The sequence below is a fragment of the Gasterosteus aculeatus genome, chromosome 21, assembly GCF_964276395.1.
Source record: "Gasterosteus aculeatus chromosome 21, fGasAcu3.hap1.1, whole genome shotgun sequence".
Classification (NCBI taxonomy): Eukaryota; Metazoa; Chordata; class Actinopteri; order Perciformes; family Gasterosteidae; genus Gasterosteus; species Gasterosteus aculeatus.
This window is the reverse complement of record NC_135708.1, coordinates 1472696-1494847: the sequence shown is the minus strand read 5'-3', so window position 1 is coordinate 1494847 and position 22152 is coordinate 1472696. Positions and strand designations below refer to the sequence as shown.

At 44.3% G+C, this 22152-nt stretch overlaps 1 protein-coding gene and 1 long non-coding RNA gene across 2 annotated transcripts in view; one reads left to right on the top strand and one right to left on the bottom strand.

Annotated features, from left to right (window-relative positions):
• LOC144390454 (uncharacterized) overlaps positions 1 to 11362 on the bottom strand; it is a 78016-nt gene extending 66654 nt beyond the window's left edge. The window contains exons 1-8 of the mRNA XM_078096951.1: positions 10810 to 11362; positions 5292 to 5417; positions 5084 to 5203; positions 3676 to 3795; positions 3195 to 3300; positions 2406 to 2480; positions 2042 to 2252; positions 81 to 1884 (exon numbers count right to left, since the gene is read on the bottom strand). Coding sequence (XP_077953077.1) covers positions 81 to 1884; positions 2042 to 2252; positions 2406 to 2480; positions 3195 to 3300; positions 3676 to 3795; positions 5084 to 5203; positions 5292 to 5380 — 2525 coding nt within the window. The 5' untranslated portion in view covers positions 5381 to 5417; positions 10810 to 11362. The remainder of the gene's footprint in view (positions 1 to 80; positions 1885 to 2041; positions 2253 to 2405; positions 2481 to 3194; positions 3301 to 3675; positions 3796 to 5083; positions 5204 to 5291; positions 5418 to 10809) is intronic.
• Positions 1 to 22152, top strand: part of LOC144390376 (uncharacterized) — a 345224-nt gene that overhangs the window by 144157 nt on the left and 178915 nt on the right. The window lies entirely within an intron of this gene.

Genomic DNA, 22152 nt, shown 5'->3' with positions numbered 1-22152 from the left:
GATGAAGAAGAAGCAGTAAGTATAATAGATGGCGGCATATTTAAGTTCTCATGTATGAATCTGACTCTCTCTGTACTTACAGAACTTTGTTGGAGGATTTGACCACTGGCAGCAGCCTCAGAAGAGCCTCCTCTGAACCAAAGTATTTCTTCAGGTCAAACACCTCCAGATCTTCTTCTGATGACAGTAAGATGAAGACTAGAGCTGACCACAGAGCAGGAGACAATTCTTCTGTAGAGAAACGTCCTGATCTACGGGACTGTTGGATCTCATTCACTAGAGAAACATCATTCAGTTCATTCAGACAGTGGAACAGATTGATGCTTTTCTCTGGAGACACATTCTCACGGATGTTCTTCTTGATGTACTGGACTGTCTCCTGATTGGTCTGTGAGCGACGTCCTGTCTGTGTCACCAGACCTCGTAGGAGAGTCAGATTGGTCTCCAGGGAAAGACCCAGGAGGAAGCGGAGGAACAAGTCCAGGTGTCCATTAGGACTCTCTAAGGCCTCGTCCACAGCACTCTGGTAGAGACGCTTTGGTTCAGGTTTGTCTCCAAAGACTTTAAACCACAGGGAGGTTGTTTGTTCTTCTGACAGCAGATTGACACCAGAGCTGAAGAAGGTCAGATGCACATGAAGAGCAGCCAGAAACTCCTGAACACTCAGATGGACGAAACAGAAGACCTTGTCCTGGTACAGTCCTCTCTCCTCTCTAAAGATCTGAGTGAAAACTCCTGAGTACACTGAGGCTGCTCTGATATCGATGCCACACTCTGTCAGGTCGGATTCATAGAAGATCAGGTTGCCTTTCTGCAGCTGATCAAAGGCCAGTTTTCCCAGAGACTCGATCATCTTCCTGCTCTCTGGACTCCAGTGTGGATCCGTCTCAGCTCCTCCATCGTACTTGACCTTCTTCACTTTGGACTGAACCACCAGGAAGTGGATGTACATCTCAGTCAGGGTCTTGGGCAGCTCTCCTCCCTCTCTGGTCTTCAACACCTCCTCCAGAACTGTAGCAGTGATCCAGCAGAAGACTGGGATGTGGCACATGATGTGGAGGCTTCGTGAGGTCTTGATGTGGGGGATGATGCTGCTGGCCTGCTCCTCATCTCTGAACCTCTTCCTGAAGTACTCCTCCTTCTGGGGGTCAGTGAACCCTCTGACCTCTGTCACCATGCTGACACACTCAGGAGGGATCTGATTGGCTGCTGCAGGTCGTGTGGTGATCCAGAGGCGAGCAGAGGGAAGCAGCTTCCCCCTGATGAGGTTTGTGAGGAGCACATCCACTGAGGAGATCTCTGTGACATCAGTCAGGATCTCATTGTTGTGGAAGTCCAGAGGAAGTCGACACTCATCCAGACCGTCAAAGATGAACACAACCTGGAACTCTTCAAACCTGCAGATTCTTGCTGCTCTGGTTTCACTGAAGAAGTGATGAACAAGTCCCACCAAGCTGAACTTCTTCTCTCTCAGCACATTCAGCTCTCTGAAGGTGAATGGAAATGTGAACTGTATGTCCTGGTGGTCTTTGTCTTCAGCCCAGTCCAGAGTGAACTTCTGTGTTAAGACTGTTTTCCCAATGCCAGCCACTCCCTTAGTCATCACTGTTCTGATTGGTTCCTCTCCTCCAGCTGAGGCTTTGAGGAGGTCTTCTCGTCTGATGGTTGTTTCTGGTCTGGCTGGTCTCCTGGATGCTGTTTCAATCTGTCTGACCTCATGTTCTTCATTGACCTCTGCAGTCCCTCCCTCTGTGATGTAGAGCTCTGTGTAGATCTCATTCAGAAGGGTTGGGTTTCCTGTTTTAGCGATCCCCTCAAACACACACTGGAACTTCTTCTTCAGGTTGGATTTGAGTTCACGCTGACAAACTGGAGCAAGAAGTCCTGAATGAAGACAACAAAGAAGATCAATGAGTCACAGAATAGATTTCAACATGTCCTTTCCTCAGAGAATAACTATGAATATATTCTGTCCATCTCTGGAGACATTAGTGAAGGTCTCATGTATCAGCATGGTAAGTCTGTAGAGAAATCCTCTTACTGCTCTGCAGACGCTCAGCCAGCTCCTCCTGCTTCATTCTCCTCAGGAAGTGCACTGAGATCTTCACAAAGGCCTCTCTGCTCCTCCTCTGCTCTTCATCCAGCACCTCCTCATCCTCTTTCTCTAAGCATTCTGGGTAATCTGAACTCATAAACTTCTGGATCTTCTTCAGCTCGTTCTTCACAAAAGTGAGGATGTTCTCCTCCAGCAGCTGGAACAGAACATTCTATGAATGACACCAACTAGAACATGGAAGCCACCATCAGGTCCATGTTGGACAGACGGACAATCCACTGGTCTACAAAGTGCAGTATGGAGATGATGGTGAACTGAGAGATGTTAAAGTAGTTGTTCATGTACACACCATGAAGATGGAGTCCAGGTGTGTTTGATGCTGCTGGGCAGACGGACCTGTGGGAACCTCTGAGCGCTCCTGGTCCTCTCTGTGGAGGAACATGAACCATCAGCTCACATGGCGTTTGGACCATCAACATCAATACAACATTAGTTAAAGATATTGGCTTCTGTCATGATTGATCATGATTAAAACCAGATGCTGAAGACTGTCGATGATGACGGACAGTTTATTAGTTGAGTGACAGTTAGTCATCAGTTTCATCTGGTTTTAGTTCCTACTGTGGGTCATAAAAACAACGTCTGCAGACCTCTGCATCTGGTCCAAAGTCCTATGGAACTACTCCAAACCTCTTTAGTCCGTCCCCTGACCTCTAGAAGTCTCCTTAGATCTCCTGAAACTAGTCTTTGGATCTTTTCACAGAGTCTACTGACGATACTTTGTCCAAACCTCTGCATGGAGTCCAGAGACCACGTCAGCTGGTCCACAGAGCACTGAGTTTATTCTAATCACATGTTCAGTCCCAGTCATCTGTCTCCAGAAACCTGCAGCTGTCTCCAGTTGTGACCTCTGCTGATCCTGATGTGGAGGAACTAGCTCACATTGTGTTTACATCTGAGGATGTTTACGGTTAATGATTCACACTTAAACACACACAGACCAGTTAGATGAAGATAATGAGTTCTGTCATGATGGGTCATCATGGAAACAACACTTTAAACAATGAAAAAACATTTATGTAATTCATGGCTGAGGATCAGAACAGTTCTTCATCTGTTTAAGAACTTACTCTGTGTCATAAGAACGGCGTCCATCGTTGAAATTAATCCAATGACCTTTAGACCGATCACTCTTCATGGACAAACATCTGGGTTCAGGAGAATTTCCTCTCTGCTGATGTGAACTGAAAGAAACACTGAGATTACATCATCACGTCATCATCTAATCATGAAGCATCAGCTCACATGGTGTCCGTCCTCACAGAGACCAAAACAAGGTAAAGGTCCATGACGTGAGGTCTGGATGTGGACCACATGACTCCCTGTAGTGGTTTAGGTCTACTGGTCCTGCTGGTCCCACTGAGAATCAACAGCTCAGTCTTTCAGCTCACTGTTTTCTTCACCAGTCAGTTTGGTTTAGTCCCAACAGGTCTCACCAAGTCCTCCATGGAGCTCTCCCTCCCTCACTGGACACTGCTGAAGGGCCCTGGAGCAAGAAACCCAGAACCTCCACCAGAGAGTCTGGTAGAAACACCTCATCATCAGCCTGAGACCCTCACCTTGCATCAACAGAGGGAACAACGTCTTTGAATTTTAGAGGAGGATCCATAGACTGGTTACTCTTCATGGACACACAGCTGGGTCCAGGTCCAGGTCCAGGTCCAGGTCTGTGATGAGTCCTGGGTCACACATAAAGAGTCAGAGTCTGTCCAACAGAAAGTCTGATAGAAACATCTGGGCTCTTTCTCAATATGCGGCCTGTTCTCGGGGAGTCTTCTTGAAATGACCCGCTGGTATTCAAGTTATACATGAGATGAAACTATACTATAATTCAGCTTATACACATACAGTATATATGTATATATACACATGAGATATAGACTATAACTAGGCTGCGTGTTCATAACGTTTAATCTGTTGTCAGACTGATGTTCGTTCACCAGTAACGTTTCGTCTCTTTGAGATCAGAGTTTAGATTCATATCTGTTTAAATTAAACTTTAACATCTTGTCTGTATGCAGCTTGTTATTGTCTATTATTGTGCATTCAAAGGGACTCTGAGCTGTAATAATAATCAACGCATATTTTCCAAATATGAATTATTGAGTATTTCTCCGTAAGATCTTTCACGTGTGGTCATCTACATGCAATGAAGTGAAAATGTTTCTAGTTGTTTCCTTGTTTGACCGTGTAAGTGTTCCCCTGAGGTTAATCACTAATGATGTCCCCCATCTTACTGCAGCCTCATTGATCACTGTATCATAGACATTAAATACTATGAGGTTAATCACTATTGATGTGGACACACAGACGAGGTTCAGCTACAATTTAAATAAAACTTACATTCATTTACAGTTGTGTGTTTGTGCATTTAACTGGACGAGGACACTGATTATCACCCTCTTCATGTTTGAACTGTAGGTTATATTAACTAAAAGAACATTAATTGATTCATTGTTGTTGCTCAAACCGTCTCTGTACTTTATGAAACATTTATAAAGCTGATGCAGTGTGATGTGATACATCATCCGTCAATTAAATGTTTACCTCAGTAACGTTTTGATGGGTTTCTTCCATCCAATAATATATTAGATCTACACCTGTCAGTGTGTCCTCTTCATCATTAGGAAGATGTTCGATTGGACATATACATATCTATATATATATATATATATATATATCTATATATATGTATATATATATATATATATATATATATATATATATATATATATATATATATATATATATATATATATATGTATATATATATATGTATATACACACACAATCAGACATACAATTAGCTAAAATATCTCAGTTATCAGATCAGACTTGCTGTCCAATCAATAAACAACTCAGCTGCTGTTCCACATGTGGAAATGAACGTTCTCTTGTACCTGTGAGTCCGTTCTCTCTGTCTCAGGTATTGAGGAAGGACCCTCATCATCAGCCTGAGACCCTCACCTTGCATCAACAGAGGGACCAACATCTTTGAAGACGAGAGGAGGCTCCATAGACCGGTTACTCTTCATGGACACACAGCTGGGTCCGGGTCCAGGTCCAGGTCCTGGTCTCTGATGGGTCCTGGTCACACACATAGAAGCAGAGTCAGTGAGTCAGAGACGTTGGGACATGGAGACGAGTGGAGGACAGTTGGAGATGGTCCTCTCACCTCTGAGCTTTGGTCTGGCTGTCATGTTCCCCACACAGAGGGGCTTCAGAGGGAGGGACTCCGTCCTCTGGGTGCTCAGCCTGATTCATAGCAGAGTCCACACCTTCACACCTTCACAACCACCTGCTGGCAGAGCTCACACGTTATTATCTTCATCAGGACAAACACACAGAGCTCATTCACCTCAACACTAAAACTCTCATGGGACACTTTGTGTTGTTGTCTTGAGACAACGTGTCAAGAGACGTCATTTTAAATTCTCATCCTATAAATGTCGTGTTTCTTTTAAGCGCTTTCCTTTGGCAGGAGGCAGCGGTCCATCAGGACGTTATTTATGTTAAATCACTATATAGGCCACTAAAACCCAGCATGCAGAATGACAACATGAGATGTGTATCATATATCGCTACGTTTAGCCGCTAGCAAGACACCTCGTTAGCAATGTTAATAAGCTTGTTATAGCACGCTCGTACATTGATGCTAGTATTAAGGGCTCTCGCGATGGCTTCTTTGTAATGTTACTGTGAGCTACAGAGCTGACATAAAAGCGTCAGCTAAATGACATGTAATGATTTAAAAGATGAACATTAGGACTCATCTTCCAGCAGATGGAGCTGTGCTGTTTCTCCTCTTCATCTCCTTCAGAGTCCAGAAGTCAGTAAAACAGTCCAGTATCACATGACATGTGTCATGGTCAAATATGTTAGAACATAATTATCACTTTTAGCATAAGATTGTCTATATTGAAGCTTGACGTGTGAAAAGCAGAATGACCCAACGTTTCCATTTGCAGCGGAGTCTAAAGAAAGGAGGGCGAGTCAACTTGCTCTCACACAAACGCTGGAACAAAGGAACTGTCTGTTACTTCATCTCAACCTTCATATCTCACTTCGCAATTTGTCATACTTGCCACTGGAGACGACCTTCATGTGTGTGTATAAAAGCTCAGCGCTGCTCGGAGACGCGTCTCCACAGAGATCTGTAATACGTGCGCGTGTATTTGACCTCCTGCTAGCAAGAAATCAATTGACTTTTACAACTTTGATCATTCATCAAGACTTTGTTTTTATTAGATAACATAGAAATAAATGACTCTCTTCTCCCGAACTAGTTACAATGAAATATTCCACAAGAGTGTTGCTCGGTGTACCGGTACTAGAAATACTAGCGACGTGTCGGTCGCCAACGAACCGGCTCTGAGAGCGACTCTTTGACGCGAACGACGGGAGCCGCTTTGTTTCTCTCTCTCTCAAGCCGCATTTCATTGGTCAATATGTGTGGGGGCGTGTCTCTCTCTCAAGCCGCATTTGATTGGTCAATATGTGTGGGGGCGAAATCTGGACACATGTCAATGACATTGACATTGATTGGGACTTACACACAGGAGCAGCGAACAGGAGGGAGGAGGCGAGTCAAGAGAGAAATAGAGCGGTAAAAAAAAAGTTACGAAAGTGAAACGCAGCAAAATCTGGACACATGTCAATGACATTGATCTATCTAATGCAGAATGTAGAGTCTGCAAGACTAAAATCTCTATCTTCTCCAAAACAGGGCAGATAATTTCAGAGAGAAGGAACAGGATCAGCCCCTCAAAGCGGAGCCACTTGGTCTCAATGTAAATCTTCCCTGAAGGACAAAACTCTGCATGCTGATTTTTTTTCTTTTTGTTTTACACATTTTAATTTATATGTTGTTGTGTGATTCTGTAAGCTTCTGTATGTTGTTTCACTTTAAATTTGTTAAGTATTAAAAAGTTTAAAATAATTAAAAGTTAGTTAAGTTCATTTGTAAATAGTTAAACGTTTGTTTTTGCACTATTTTTTTTTATCACTTTGTAGAGTGTATAAATAAAAGTGTATTTATATAAAAACATTTGACAGTGTTTTTTTTTTACATTAGTAATTCATACTGCGCATAATTTTACATTATTGTTGGTGATTAATTAATTTAAGCACCAAAAAATCAGAGGAGCCATTTGGGAGCCGAAAGAGCCGGTTCTCTAAAAAGAGGCGTAATTCCCATCACTACCGGGTAAAAGAGGACGTCTGCTTTGTCTCTGACTTCTGGCCCTGATCTGCTTAGAGGGCGTGGCATCACGTGAGGGGCGTGTCCTCAACTGTGTTGCTTTCAGGAAACGTCGGCACTGTGAGAACTATGAATCCACACTTTCTATCCACCATATTCACATTTCAACTTTGATAAACACGACCTTTTTAAACAGATGTGAGGAAAGAGAAGAACGTTTCATCTCACAGAACCAAAACACGTGATGGTGGGCTCGACATGTGGACGTAAAACCGGACCAGAACCAGTACCGGAAACCATTATTTAGGGTATATATCATGATAAAATACATCAACGCATTATCTTTTTTTTATTCGGCAGAGTCCTGACTACAATAAGCTGGAATCCACTTTAAAATACTCCAAACACACCTTTAGCTGGTGGGGAAGAGTCACATATGACGTGCAGGTTTGTCCACAACCTTTGGACCGAGTGGGACATTTTGTCGGTGCTTGAAGCTCGCGGACGTTGGAGCCAAAGAACAGCAGCGAATCGGTGGATTATGAATCATTGAGTGAGACAAAGCCTGCAGAGTTACTGTGAAACACACAGCGAGCCAGCAAAGACACACACACACACACACACACACACACACGTCTTACCTCTGCCGCTTCTCACGGGAATTATGGATTTAATCTGCTGTTTCTGCACTGATCCTCCTCATCCAAACTTTATTCTTTGAGGTGAGAGGCAATGAAAGTTAAGTCAAGCAGAGGTGCCTTTGACATCTCGAGGTCCTCAAGGGTTTTACTGTCAGATACCGAGCATCACACGGAGTATAAGGAAAAACAAAACTCAAAATGCCCTTTGTTATTAACGTGACTAAAAAGTAGTCAAATGTTTCATATTTTGTTCATCATTTTGGAAATTATATTTGACTAAATTATATTTTTGAAAGCTAACCTCACCTTTTAATTTCCAAATAATAACATACACTCTTACCAGCGGTCAAAACAAAGCCATTTACTGCTTTTAATATAGAAATAAAGTGTATATTGCATAATTAAACATTACAAAAAGAGTTCAAAAAAATGCATAGTAATAATGGGTGAAGGCCGCTTAAAGGCCGGATGGCACGAACAACATGTATTTCAAGTCACAACACCAGCACACGAACATGTTGAAAAGAGATGCAGCACTATCTGGGTCAAATGCAGTCCAACTGGAACCACCTGTTCCCCTTTCTAAGAATAACATGTCCACACCTAGAACTACGCCTAGCGCTCATATGCAAATCATCATGCACACATCTGCCAAACATCCTGATAAGAAGAACTCATGAACAACGGAGGCGTGATGATCCGAGAGCCCAGAGGGATGGACGTCCCTGTGCTCCAATGAGGCTCTCTGAAGGTTCTAAGCAGGAGCCGCCTCCATCTTACTAACCAATCAAAATGCTCTTAGAGACCATATAATACGAGCGCACTTTGTATTATGCGCCTTTTTTCATGTCGTTGTTAAACTGCCTGAAACAGGTCCGTGCACGTATGACTGCAGGACACAATACTCCTTGGGTGTGAAAAGTGGTCGTTGGAAGGTTCCCTTTCCCTTAAAAATGTCATCTCCTCGTTACCACCTCTAATCCCATGTCATGCTGATAATCTTGAAAACAATGTTATAGATGACATTGCACCTGTTACGGTTAAAACCAGTTCTAGTAAGCAAAAGGCACCTTGGAGAAAAGCTGCTGTTGTAACAGCCCAGAGAAGAGAGCGCAGGAAGGCTGAACGAATCTGGCGGAATACAAAACTTCATATTCACCATGACATCTATAAAGAGCGCCTCCGGGCCTACAATTTAGACTTAAAAAGTGCTAGGGAAACATTCTTCTCCAACATCATCAACAACAACACTAATAAGGCAAAAACCCTGTTTGAAACTGTTGACAGACTGACCAACCCCCCGACACAAATACCACCTGAACTCCATTCCACACAGAAATGCAACGAGTTTGCGTTCTTTTATACTGATAAAATTGAAGGCATCAGACGCGCCATTAATATCTCAAACAAAAATGTTGGATCACCACCCTATTTAGGCAAAAGTAACACAGCAATGATGACAAGCTTTAATGCCATAGACTCTCAAACTCTAGTGGAAACGGTGACAAATTTAAAACCATCCACCTGCTGCCTTGATGCTCTACCTACCAACTTCTTTAAGAATGTTTTTGGCTGCCTAGCAACAGACGTATTGCAAATAGTTAATAACTCTATTCAGACAGGCCATTTCCCAAAAGCTTTCAAAACTGCAGTTATTAAACCTCTCCTAAAAAAGCGGAGCCTAGATGCCTCTATTATCAACAACTACAGACCAATTTCAAATTTACCTTTTATAAGTAAAATAATTGAGAAAGTTGTCCTACAACAACTTAATCACTTCCTGGCTTCAACTGGCTGCCACGACAACTTCCAGTCAGGATTTCGACCTCTTCATAGCACCGAGACGGCCCTTATTAAAGTAGTAAATGACATCCGTCTTAACACAGACTCTGGCAAAACTTCAATATTAATGCTATTAGACCTCAGTGCTGCATTTGATACTGTCGACCACTCAATACTTTTGGACAGGTTGGAAAACTGGGTGGGGCTCTCAGGCACAGTCTTAAGCTGGTTCAGGTCATATCTACAAGACAGGAACTATTTTGTTTCCATTGGTGACTTCGTATCAGAAACAACCGACGTAACGTGTGGAGTCCCCAAAGTATATCACTGATATGCTTCCACTACATAAGCCTTCAAGATCACTAAGATCTTCTGACACCAATCTGTTAGTGATTCCCAGAGTAAATACAAATCATGGGAAAGCATCATTTAGTTACTACGCAACAAACAGCTGGAATAAACTTCCTGAAGATTTAAGACTTGCCCCAACTCTGACCACGTTTAAAACAAGACTGAAAACTTTTATGTTCAGCTTTGCCTTCTGATAAATTTGACCTACATTGCACTTTTTACCTCTGCCTTTAATTGAACAATTTAAATAAGATTTTAATCTGTAATTTTATTTGCTGTTTTTAATTCTTTTAATTCCTGCATTTTATTTCACTTTATTGTATGAAATGTTATGATGTGAAGCACTTTGAGTCTGCCTTGTGTATGAAAAGTGCTATACAAATAAACGTGCCTTGCCTTGCCTTAAAGGACTGAAGCAGCAGGTGAGACAAACAGAGCGTCTCTCAGGTGTGTTTCAGGAACAAAGGCCCAGGTGAGCTCTGTGGTCCCTGCTGGGTCCTAGTGCCCCTCCGTCTGCTACCTTCCCCTCCTCGTCAGTAACAGTCCTCACAGACCCCAGATCAGACTGAGCTCCTCTTCTTCATCACGGCGTCATCATTCAGACTAACAGCAGCTTCTCCCTGCCTGCTCACACAGGCGCCATCTTGTTTCCCAGCTTTAAACAATCACACCTTCACGACCATCAATGATGTCATTCAACCAATCACAGCTGCACTTACTGAGCTCGTAGACATGAACTTCCTCAGTGAGCAGCTCTCTTCTGTCCTCAGCAGGTCCGTGTAGAAAAGGAGCTCCGTGCTTCACTTCAGCTTCCATCAGACGGAGTGAAGCAGCTTGCTGTCCTTCATCAGAGAGGGTGTGTCCTCACGTCACCATCAAAGTATGCAGTCTGACTGGTTGACTGAGTCTCAGTCTGAGCTGTTAACAGGGTCAAAGGTCCTCGTGAACAGAATCCTCCTCTCGGCTCAACAAGAGTCTTTCAGGATGAAAACCAGCATCTGTGGAACGATCCTTCCACCTTGTAAAGAGTTGCTATGACAACAGACTGGATGCTGTTGTTGGACCAGATGGTTCAGAGGACCCGTGCACGTCCCTCTTTGTCTCCTGGTCTTCTTCTACATGTAGACTAGTAGGGAACACGTAATGAAGCAGAAACCTTTGTAACAAATGTAGTGAAGAGTTTATATTGAATAAAAACATCCACTAAGGCAACAGAGTCTGAGCTGAGAGTGTTTTTATTCTTCACTCCACTTTGATGATCAGGTTGAACCTGTTGGGGCGGAACAACTTCCCCACGTATCAGTCTGAAGCCGCCTGCCAAATCACAAAGGACATGTTGTTACATGCAGTGTTCTACTTCCTCATCACATGGCACCTTTAACCCTCTGGCTCATATACCTGCTGTGCAAAGGATTGTGGGTAAGAACAGCCCGTAAAGCAGCCTGCTTGCACACAGTAAGATGTGACTGAATGTAGAACACAAACTGTAATTCCTCCAGCTTCTGTCATTGATCATCATGAAAACCAGATGCTGAAGACTGTCGGTGGACAGTTTTAGTTGAGTGACAGTTAGTCATCAGTTTCATCTGTTTTTACTTCTTACTGTGGGTCAGAAAAACAACGTCTGCAGACCTCTGCATCGAAAATACAAATTCTAATGAAAGTACTGCAAAGCTCTTCAGACGGTCCTCTGACCTGTAGAAGTCTCCTTAGATCTTCTGAAACTAGACGTTGGACCTTTCACAGAGCTGCTGGCAGTGACGTGCGGTGAGGTTGGTGGCTGGAGGCTCTGACTCTTTCAAAGTCACATTCACAAACATATGAATTCAACAAAGTAGCATAAATTCACCATCAACCGGCTGCTTGCACTTGGACTACTGGTTATGTTTCATGTCCCGTATCGTATATTCTTTTATAATACGGGTGAAATCAAGCGCTCTGATTGGTGGAGAGTGAGTCACGAGGTGCACTGAATTGAGCCATAATGTGATATTACCTGTCTCAAGCGATTTAGGGCACTTTTTAGCCAAAGAGGAACATTCAGGTGGACGTCATGAGCCAAGTGAATGAATGAGACGGTGCGACATCGAGCAGGGAGACCTGCCATGTTTTCACACCACAAATGAATGTGAAATCCCTCACTGACATCAATCCATCTTCACTTAATGTTACAATACAACCAATCATCATGTTCTTCATCTGGTTCTTATGTTCAAGAGCTTAGTGAGGCTCATAAGAACCACGTCCATCTTTGAAGTCAGTCGACCTTTAGACCGATCACTCTTCATGGACACACAGCTGGGTCCAGGTCCAGGTCCTGGTCTATGTTGGGTCCTGGTCACACATGTAGAAGCAGAGTCAGTGAGTCAGAGACGTTGGGACATGGAGACGGGTGGAGGACAGTTGGAGATGGTCCTCTCACCTCTGAGCTTTGGTCTGGCTGTCATGTTCCCCACACAGAGGGGCTTCAGAGGGAGAGACTCCGTCCTCTGGGTCCTCAGCCTGATTCATAGCAGAGTCCACACCTTCACACCTTCATTACATCACATGTCAATTAGCTGACGCTAATAAGCCGCTTTCCAACTTGCTGTAGATAAGAACCATTATAAGTCCAATGTAAGTGCTACAGTTAGTTAGTGTGTTAGTGGAGGTAGAGTCTGAAGAGGTGTGTCTTTAGTCTGAAGATGTGAAGGCTCTCTGTGGTCCTGATGTCTTCAGAGACCTCCTTCCACCATTTAGGAGCAGGACAGCAAAGAGTGGAGATCTAGTCGAGTGTTTTGCTCTCAGTGAGGAGGAACAAGCAGTTTATCACATGCAGAGCGGAGAGTGCGGGTCGGGATGTCGGGTTGGACCAGGTCCTGGATGTAAGCTGGACCCCATCCATTCACAGCACGGTACGTGAGCACCATGTTTAGAGGACTTAGGAAGGTTAAAGAGCAGTGGAGCTGCTGCATTGTGGATGAGCTGCAGAGGTGGAATGGTGGTAGCAGGAGACCTGCAGGAGAGAGTTACAGTAGTCAGACTGACGACGCTTCATGAATTAGACCAATGGATAAAATGCATTTAGTGTCCACCAGGATACAGCCATGATTCTGACACTATGTGATCAATAAAGACATGAGAATAGTGTGACACCGCTGTCATGTTGACACTAATCAATAGAATAACACCAATGCACAGCTATGATTGTGTTCAATTCAATGATGAAAACCCCAGTGACATTGAACGCACCATCCAGTGTGACACCTCATTGCACCACGATGCTCCTCTTAATGTAGTGATGAAGTGGTGATCCAGAGGTTCTACAGAGGTCTTCACCTCCTTCAGAGACTCATTTATTACATGTGGTAATAAAAACATCTGATCTTTTTATGGAGGTAAAAAGACGGAAGAGAAGCAGAGTTGTTGTTTGACACTAAACTCAAATCTCACTTTTAAACCTTCAAACGAGCTCAGAGATGATTTCCTCCTCCGGTTCCCCAGAGTCTCTGTTTATAGATGAAGTATGCTGATGTCCCCTTCTTCTTGATGGGGGATGGGCGGATGCGCGTGCACAATATTCACATAATTAGTAACATGTGTTATCAGAAACAAACAAATGTCTGTGACCTTTTAATGCAAAGGGGATGTTGGGCCTCCACCCTGCTAATGAACCTCACCACGTGTTTCTTCACTGAGGACAAAGGAAGAACACAAACATATAGGGGTCCCCCGTGGCCTGATGCCAGGGGCTGATAACAGGACCCCTGCAGCTCTCCAGACCCCCTTGGCCATAAAAAGAGGACGTACCAAAGAACACCGAGCGCTCCCATTGGCCGAGGACAGTGACATTTATTTATGGACCTCAAGTTCATAAGAAGAGATTGCGCCAAAGGATCGATCTCTTTCGCCTGACTTCCTGTTAGTGACAGATCGAGACAACACAACGCTGTTTGGTTTCTTTTCTTTCCCTCCAATTCCCAAGTTTCAGTCTTAATCTCGCTGGACGAACTCAAGACTCGCGCTCCACTACGTCCCGCTTCCTTTTCCCTTTTGATTTCATTCCTGTTGACTCCAGAGGACCGGAGAGACAGCTGCTCTCTGACCCCCCGCCGCCTCTGTTCCCAACGACAAGTTCGGACCCCACGGCCGAAATCGCCTTCATCCACTGAGTTTCCCTACGCGGAGCTCAACTGTCCTCAGTCAGCTGGAAGCTGATGACCAACGCCCATCAAACAGTAACACTGGTTTTCTGGGCAGACTAATTTAGCGTGTTGATAAGAACTTGATGTTTATTTGATTTGTTCAGTCATAACGTGGTACGATAGAGTCCGGATCAACGAATCCGCTACCTTTGATTTATGTTTGAATGTGTACCTGCAAATGTCGTAATGTCCCCTGTTGATCTGATGCTGTGATACGTTTGCTGTAAGAGAGTGAAAGCGCCGACTGTGTTACGCTGTTGAATGATGTCTCATGGTCAGAATAGTTCCTTATTTTCTTTTCTTTTCCCGGGTCTCCGCCGTGAGATCCGTTTGCCTGTGGTTTCATTTCGTATCGCCAGCCACATCGTTGGTTCTGTAACTGCACAACTGTTGTTGCGCGCAACCCCACCGCCGTTCCTTCCCTGCACCCCCCTCTGTGCTCACACACACACACACACACACACACACACACACACACACACACACACACACACACACACACACTGATTGCTTGTTTAGTGAGTAGGTTTAAAATAAGTGTTATGGGGATTGTTGGTTGCAGTTATAGGTGATCTTGATCGGTGTTCCTGTGAGTTAATAAACCCTGTTATACTTTAAAGAACCGTTTTCCTGTGTTTACTTGTGCATTTATATGGTGACCGTTGACATACATCGCCAGTGCTCGAACTTAACTCCTTCCAACATCTTCACTCTCAAGGAGTGAATATCAATTATGAGACTTGATTTATAGTATTGGTTATTGGTCCCTGTTAGCTCAGGGTGGTGCCCCGTTATTTATTCATTCTGGAAGGATGCCCAGACATATAACTGTTATCAGAAAGTAGTTTACAATGGGGGGGTGAGAGTGTGGCAGAGCACCCCCCTACAGAAAATACACCACAACAGACGACAGGATGATTTCTATGACTGCCTGCGAAGACCGCGAGCAAATGGTGGCTAATAGAGGCCGTAAGAGCAGGAGAGAACAGCCGTACCCTCTTACAGACTGTGATGTCACGAGAGGCTCGGTCTTGGAAGGGAGCTACGTTCACCGGAGATGGCTGTAACTACTACGGCTCCACCTGCTGGTGGAGGTAGGAACTCCACCCCGAAACTCAGAGCATTCCCCTCACACCTGAAACCCACCAGGGTGTGACGACCTGGAGGCCTCCATGAGGGCGGAAGACACACCGCTGAGGGAGGAGAGACGAGCTGCAGATTGGGCCCGCGGCAGAAGAGCAGACCAAGACAGAAGGATTCCCGAATGCAGGAGAGACCGAGAGGACGGTGTTCTCTCTTTAAAGAAGTGGATCTCCGTTTCCCCTCCAAAGACAAGACATTAGTTAAGTTTTACCGGCGAAGATCGACCGAAGCCTGAGTTACTCCCTGTTTTGACTGTTTTCTGTTTAATCTGAAGGACGTACACATTTGTGCTCATTGGTACTTTGACACTATCATGGAAGGGACGCTGCAGATGTATTATGATCCAGCACATCCCGAAGGATTGGGCAGTGTGGCTGAACTGCCGTTAGAGAAGGAACCGGGGCGACGCCGTCAATGTCCGCGGTGAATTCATTTTTATTGGAGCAGGACGCGTATCCGCTGCACGCTGAGGCAGCCGTACATTGTCCGAGGAACAGGGTGTTGGTCAGCGGTATCCACAGACGGTTTCAGATGGATCCTGTTGATATGGGAGAATATGCAGAGTATCGATGTATTTTCCAAATACGTGTGAGTTAGATGTCTTTCTAACAAATCAGGCTCCACTGTCGCCAGAGCCTCTAAAGACATTCTGAGTGAGGGCCGTATACCAGTGAGACTGCAAACTGACCAAGGGACAGAGTCTTATAATAAGCCGTTTAGGAGACTGTTGGATCCACATAAAATGACACATTTTTCAACCTCAAACGAGACCAAAGCAAGTGTGGTGGACATACAAGACACGAATGTGGAGATATTTAACATCTGTTCACTCAGATATGTGGACGTGGTTCAAGATCTTGTAGACGTGTAGAACAACTCTCATCACAGATCTATAGAAATGGCTCCATCGGCTGTAAACAAAGACAATGAAAAGGTTGTTTGCTTCAAATTAAAGGGGGACACCGTGAGAATATCAAAACTCTGAGGTGTTTAGGAAGGGTTATAAACTAACATTCCCCGATGAGCATTTTATAATACCAGTGTATGGCCAGAGATGCACCAGTTTATAAGCTTACACACTGTGCGGGTGAGTCCGTGAAAGGGGCGTTTTACGAGAGGGAGCTGCAAAAGGTAATTATAGGTCAAAACAAAGTCTTTAAAATAGAAAAAATCCTGGACAGAAGTTAAGAAGCAGGTGATGGTAAAATGGAGAGGCTGGCCGGATAAGTTTACTACGTGTGTCTTAGAAAAAGACATTGTGGACGTGTGATTAAAAAGACAAACGCACACACCGTAAGAGGTCACTCTTTATGTCACGCTACCAAGTAGCGCCTCATTCCAGGTATATCCTAAGAATGAGATATGGAATTATAGGTGGGGTGGGGGTTTGTGACTCTATACAGGCAATAACTAAAGCGATTCATTTACCACTTAGTAGTTACCCTCCTCTGGCGGGTGTATCGATGCATTATAGCCGTGTTATAAATCCCATCTACTTCCTGCGAGTGGCGTCGGAGTCAACTATGACCTTTGAAGGACATCTGGCGGCAATACTGGGCTTTAAACACAGGGAACCTTTTCCATTACCCTCAAATACCAAATCCCTTTTTGCCCCATTCCCAGCAGACATTCATGCAGCTTGTTACACTTTATACGTATTCTCTCTGATGACTGCGGCAGCTGCACACTAGAAAGACAGACGGCTGGCAGTAACACGGAATGACTTTGGCCACCGATACTCCCTGTTCTGTTTTAATCTGGAGCCTGGCGACGGCCACTCGGGGAACGGGTCACTAATTAAGACAGGAAATGTTCGATTGGAGGTCCGTTTGAGAACAGCTCTGCCCCGGACTATAAATCTCATTTGTTATTCTGTTTTTGACTCATGGAGATATTAAACCAGCGACCAGTGTTGATAGATAACTTCTAAAAAACCCAATGAACACCGTAGAGTTGACAAGCGTTGGTAATGGCACAGATTTTATGGGAGTTCTAGCTTGTGATCCACTTCCTAAACGTGCATTGCACAAGTATCCGGCTATGATGATTGTAAACACGCACCAGGTTGGCTCTTTATATCACAAAGCACAAGCACGGTTTTTCTTTGATAGTTTTGGAAACCCTCCAAATTATGAAGCATTCCCGCATGAAATAGTTAATTTTCTCAATTATAACTGCACAGACGTGTCTTATTCTAGAATAATCTTGCTACGGAATCTTGTACGGACATAATTTAGTTAATAACGATGCAATGGTCTGTCATTTTGTTCACAAAATACACCCCTCTGTGTGCTGTGGGGATACTTTTTCATGTTTACAATGTGCGATCTAATGTCGAAATATAATTTTATTCATTTTATCAGTCTTGTTGCCGATATAATACAATACATAAAACACACAAAAATGTGGATTAAGTATATTCAAAAGTGACATAAAACAAAATAACAGGCATTCACTACATTTGTTATAAAAAAACAACACAATTACATGTCAAAGAATAATGAAATCTTAAAGGTTTAACCATGAATAACCCATCAGCCAATGAGATTTAGCCTTTTTGGCCTTTGGGGTCTTAAAGGTTCTGCTATCTAGAGACCGACTCGTCTAAGACCTCGGACTGAATGAGGCCTGAAGGGGTGTTTTTATACAAAACCTCCACCCGATGGGTGTAGAAGGGTCTAAAACATTATACAGTGACACTTTTCACCAGGTCATACAAACGTGTGCCTTTGATCATTTGATCACTGATGATAATCTCGCCCTCGTCTGTCCATTATGTGCATTCAGCATGTTCCCTACTTTTTTTAGGCATGTGTCGGATGACATTACTCCAAATCACATCTCTTCTGAGCCCTTCATCAACATCTGTTGAGGCACAGCTGCTTTCATGGGGTGGTAGTGATGGAGACAATACGCCCGTCTCCCGCTCGCCCTGTCGCACCACAGACAAGTGTCTCTGTAAAATACCACCATGTGTTTGGGCCTTTTCATACATGTCGGCGTCAGGTTGCTTCAATACATCGGTTCATTTTGCACGGCCGGTCTTATAGAGCTGCGCTGCTCATGTTGCTGCTGCTTCATCCATTCAATCTGCTGCAGGGGACCAGAAACATTATTTGAGCGAGCTCCATTTGACTTCCCCCGGTTGACGAGGTTAATTATAAAAGTAACGGTAATAAAAATCCCCCCGTCTGATTGAGCCTCTTTTCCTTCTTGTTGAGTCTGATCTTTTTATCGGCTACCAGTCTGATGAGATTCTTCTTCTTCTTTAAAAGCACAAACTGTTTGTCGGTCAACGGGATCTGACCTCTTAACACGTTGATCTCACACAGTGCATTAATCCAATCTCTGTTTGCATCAGCCACAATGACTCTCCTCACACGGGGAGAGGATTCATACATGGATTCTAACAGAGTCACATTCCTCCACATGCGTGACCACATTCTGTGTCTGAGGGACAAAATGAGATAGTTAGTGTTTAAACTAATAGTGCGGCTAACTTTACCCTGAATAAATACATTCTGCACTAAATACATACAGCTGAGATTTCTATGATGTACGTATTTGGTAAAAACATTGATAACTTCTATATCATTACTGCTGGCATTCATTAAATGGTCTCTGATGAGTAGGTTGTCTTTGTCCTGTGGTAGTAAAACATCATCACAGAGACTCTGGTAAGCCCTCTACAACGTATATAAAGGCTGCCAACATGAATAAATGTGCACCATGTTATCAAAACGCTGTGAAATATTCTTGATAAAGAGTCTTTGCTGGATTCGACGGTCCTCACTACCAAACTAAAGGGATGTTGTAGCCGCGCATCAAACCCTTGATCCCCGTTAGTAGCCAGAGGGCAGCGTGGTGTAATCGGGCAACACCCGCCGCTTATTGTTCACCACTTGGACTTTCCTTTTTAAGACGGAACCTCTTCTTGTCCCGTTTGGTGGTTTCAGACAGTCAACGTATGTGTGCTGTGATTGGCTACAGCAGATGGAACGAGACCAATCAGCGCGTGGGGCGGGACAACAGCCGCGTCACGGCCATTTAACGCGACGCCTTTGCATCTGACGCTGGTTTTACCTTGTAGCGTGTCGTGTGCGTAACATACAAACTGTGTGGCGTCGTCTTCTTCGGCCCGGACACACACATCACATGTTTAGTTGGTCAGTCACCAAGATGTGGCCCGAGGGGGGGAACCCGATCGCCGGCCCCTGATGTAAAGACAACGCTGTCTGTGTCGCAGTACAACAGCCTCTCCTGCAGCTTATCTAGCAAGTCGTAAAGCATCAACCTGGCGTGGGCCGTTGTCATGGCTCCTGTGAAGACATTTACGTCTCTTACACCAGAGATGCTGCTGTCTGCATGACGCCACTGCACCAAAGCCGCCTCATCTGGGATCAAACAGAATTGTCTCACATCAAACTGGTCGTGAACATGAACTGTGATCAGCTCACATGTTACTCCTCATGCTAAACCGGCCCCACAGAGAGTTTGTTGGAGGCCTGCGATTGGCTGGCGACCAGTCCAGGATGTACCCTGTCTATCGCCTGAAGTTGGCTGGGATGGACTCCAGCCCCCCCGCGACCCTGTGTAGGATAAGCGGTTTGACAATGGATGGATGGTACCTTGGATGAGCTCGTAGATGTTGCAGTAGTTGGTGCCGTGGTCTTTAACGGCATACCAGGTCTCAGAGATGGACATGGCCTGCAGACAGTTACAGCTCTGTGTTAAATGAAAGAGAAAGAGACACTGTGCTTCTCCTGCAGCCACTCGGCTGGCTGCAGGAGAAGATCCTCTTCCTTACTCCCTTTCACAAAGACATTGCAGGTCTTTGGTCTCTTTGGCTGATGTTCCCGTTTATTACTCTTCACAAATGACAAAACAACTCGATGTGACTTGGCTTCCTGGTCTGGGTCGGTGTGTCTGCTTTGCAGTAAAAACGCTGTGATCTCCCCGTCAGCCATGCATCATTACCTGAGTCAGCACTTTAGTTGGGAGTGAAAAGCTACGGAAAGGTGACAGCAGGAGAAGAAGTGACAGGAGGCCAGCCGGTAGTTGATGTGTTGAAGCTACGGAAAGGTGACAGCAGGAGAAGAAGTGACAGGAGGCCAGCCGGTAGTTGATGTGCTCCACGTAGCGTGTGAAGGGAGTGGTGTGTTTGGCTGCTATGAAGTGGACACAAGCAGACTGCAGCTGCACAGAGAACACGTACTAGTTAACTAAAAGTCATTTCACTCACTTACACTTTCATATAAAAGACTGAAAAGACATGAACTAAATACACTTTCAGCTGAAATACGTGTGTGTGTCACAGACAGACAGCAACGGTCTCACATGTTTTCACAAGGTCGCTGACGGTCAACCACCTTAATCACATTATTTAAACAAAGTGACCTGTTCAAACTATTTAAGAGAAGCGCTTCAATTTCTACCTTTTACACGTTATTTATTGTAATCAAATCCTCTGCAGTTCATCGGTTGGTGTTTGTCAGCCTCTGTGGCTGTAACACACTCGTCTTACCAACTTAATAACACAAGTTGACCAATGGTTGGGGACCATTTAGTGGCCTTCATTAGTCTCTGGATACTTGGGGCACATTAGTATTTATAAAGCCCGTCCTTGGCCTGCTCTCCTCTTTTCTTACTAGCTACTATATGTTCTCCCCTAGAAATCCATCAAAGTAGCATGAAAGCCTTGGGAGTTCAGTCTGTAGTGACCCCGAATATATGAACCATGAATGTAGACCTTGTGACGGCACCACAAGAAGAGTTTGTGGACATTCAGTCATTAGCGTTGCCAGGCAACAGCCTTGTTCTCACAGATGGTTTGTGTCATGTGACAGTGTTTGGTTGTTTTGGTGGGGACCAATAATTGGGACTATCGTTGTCATCCACACACACCTGGTACAGATACCTGTGTCCTCCCATGGTGCAGCCAGCCATGGTTCTGCACATGTTAGTCTGTGACAGCAGGGATTCATAAACCACTCTGCAAGGTGTCCCAAAGTACCTGCGTGAGACCACTCGGCTTGTCAACACCCAACACTGCAGCTTGCAAATAAAACGGCGCCATCTAGTGGACATTAGCTGTACATGTTGGTCTGAGGCTTCATGACAACTGTGTCTCATCTTTATTAGGAAGCCTTTAAAGGCTACAGGTCACATTCTAGTCACAACACAACATATATGTATATATATATATATATATATATGTTCAATTCTGTTTGGCTTCCAAACTCTCAGCCAATGAGTGTCAACAGAAGACGACATGTCCCACCACATGTCCCTTCTGTCTCAGGGACTGTAAGAAGAATGAAGATCACAGTTAAACTCTTTCTCCCTGTCGCCCTTCACTCATGTGTCCCTCAACAAAACATCTCATGGTGGAGCTGAATAAGAATTCACTTCATTATTCTGATGTTACCAACGATGGCTTGACAGAGAAGCACCATCTTCTCCAGTATGGTCTGGTATGTATGCTCCAGTGTCCAATCTCACATGTTGTACTAATGGACACTAGAAGACCACATGTTCATTACATAGCTCTTAATCCATGGACAAGATGAGACGTTTCACCATTTCCATCTTCATCAACATCATCGTCGTCATCGTCTCGATCTTCATCATCTCCAATTCGTCTCCAATTCTTGGACGTCTGGTTCCACTTCATCTGAGAAAAGCATGTTTGATGAGCACACTCACCCCGTCACACTGCTTGGTTGTTAAATTTAT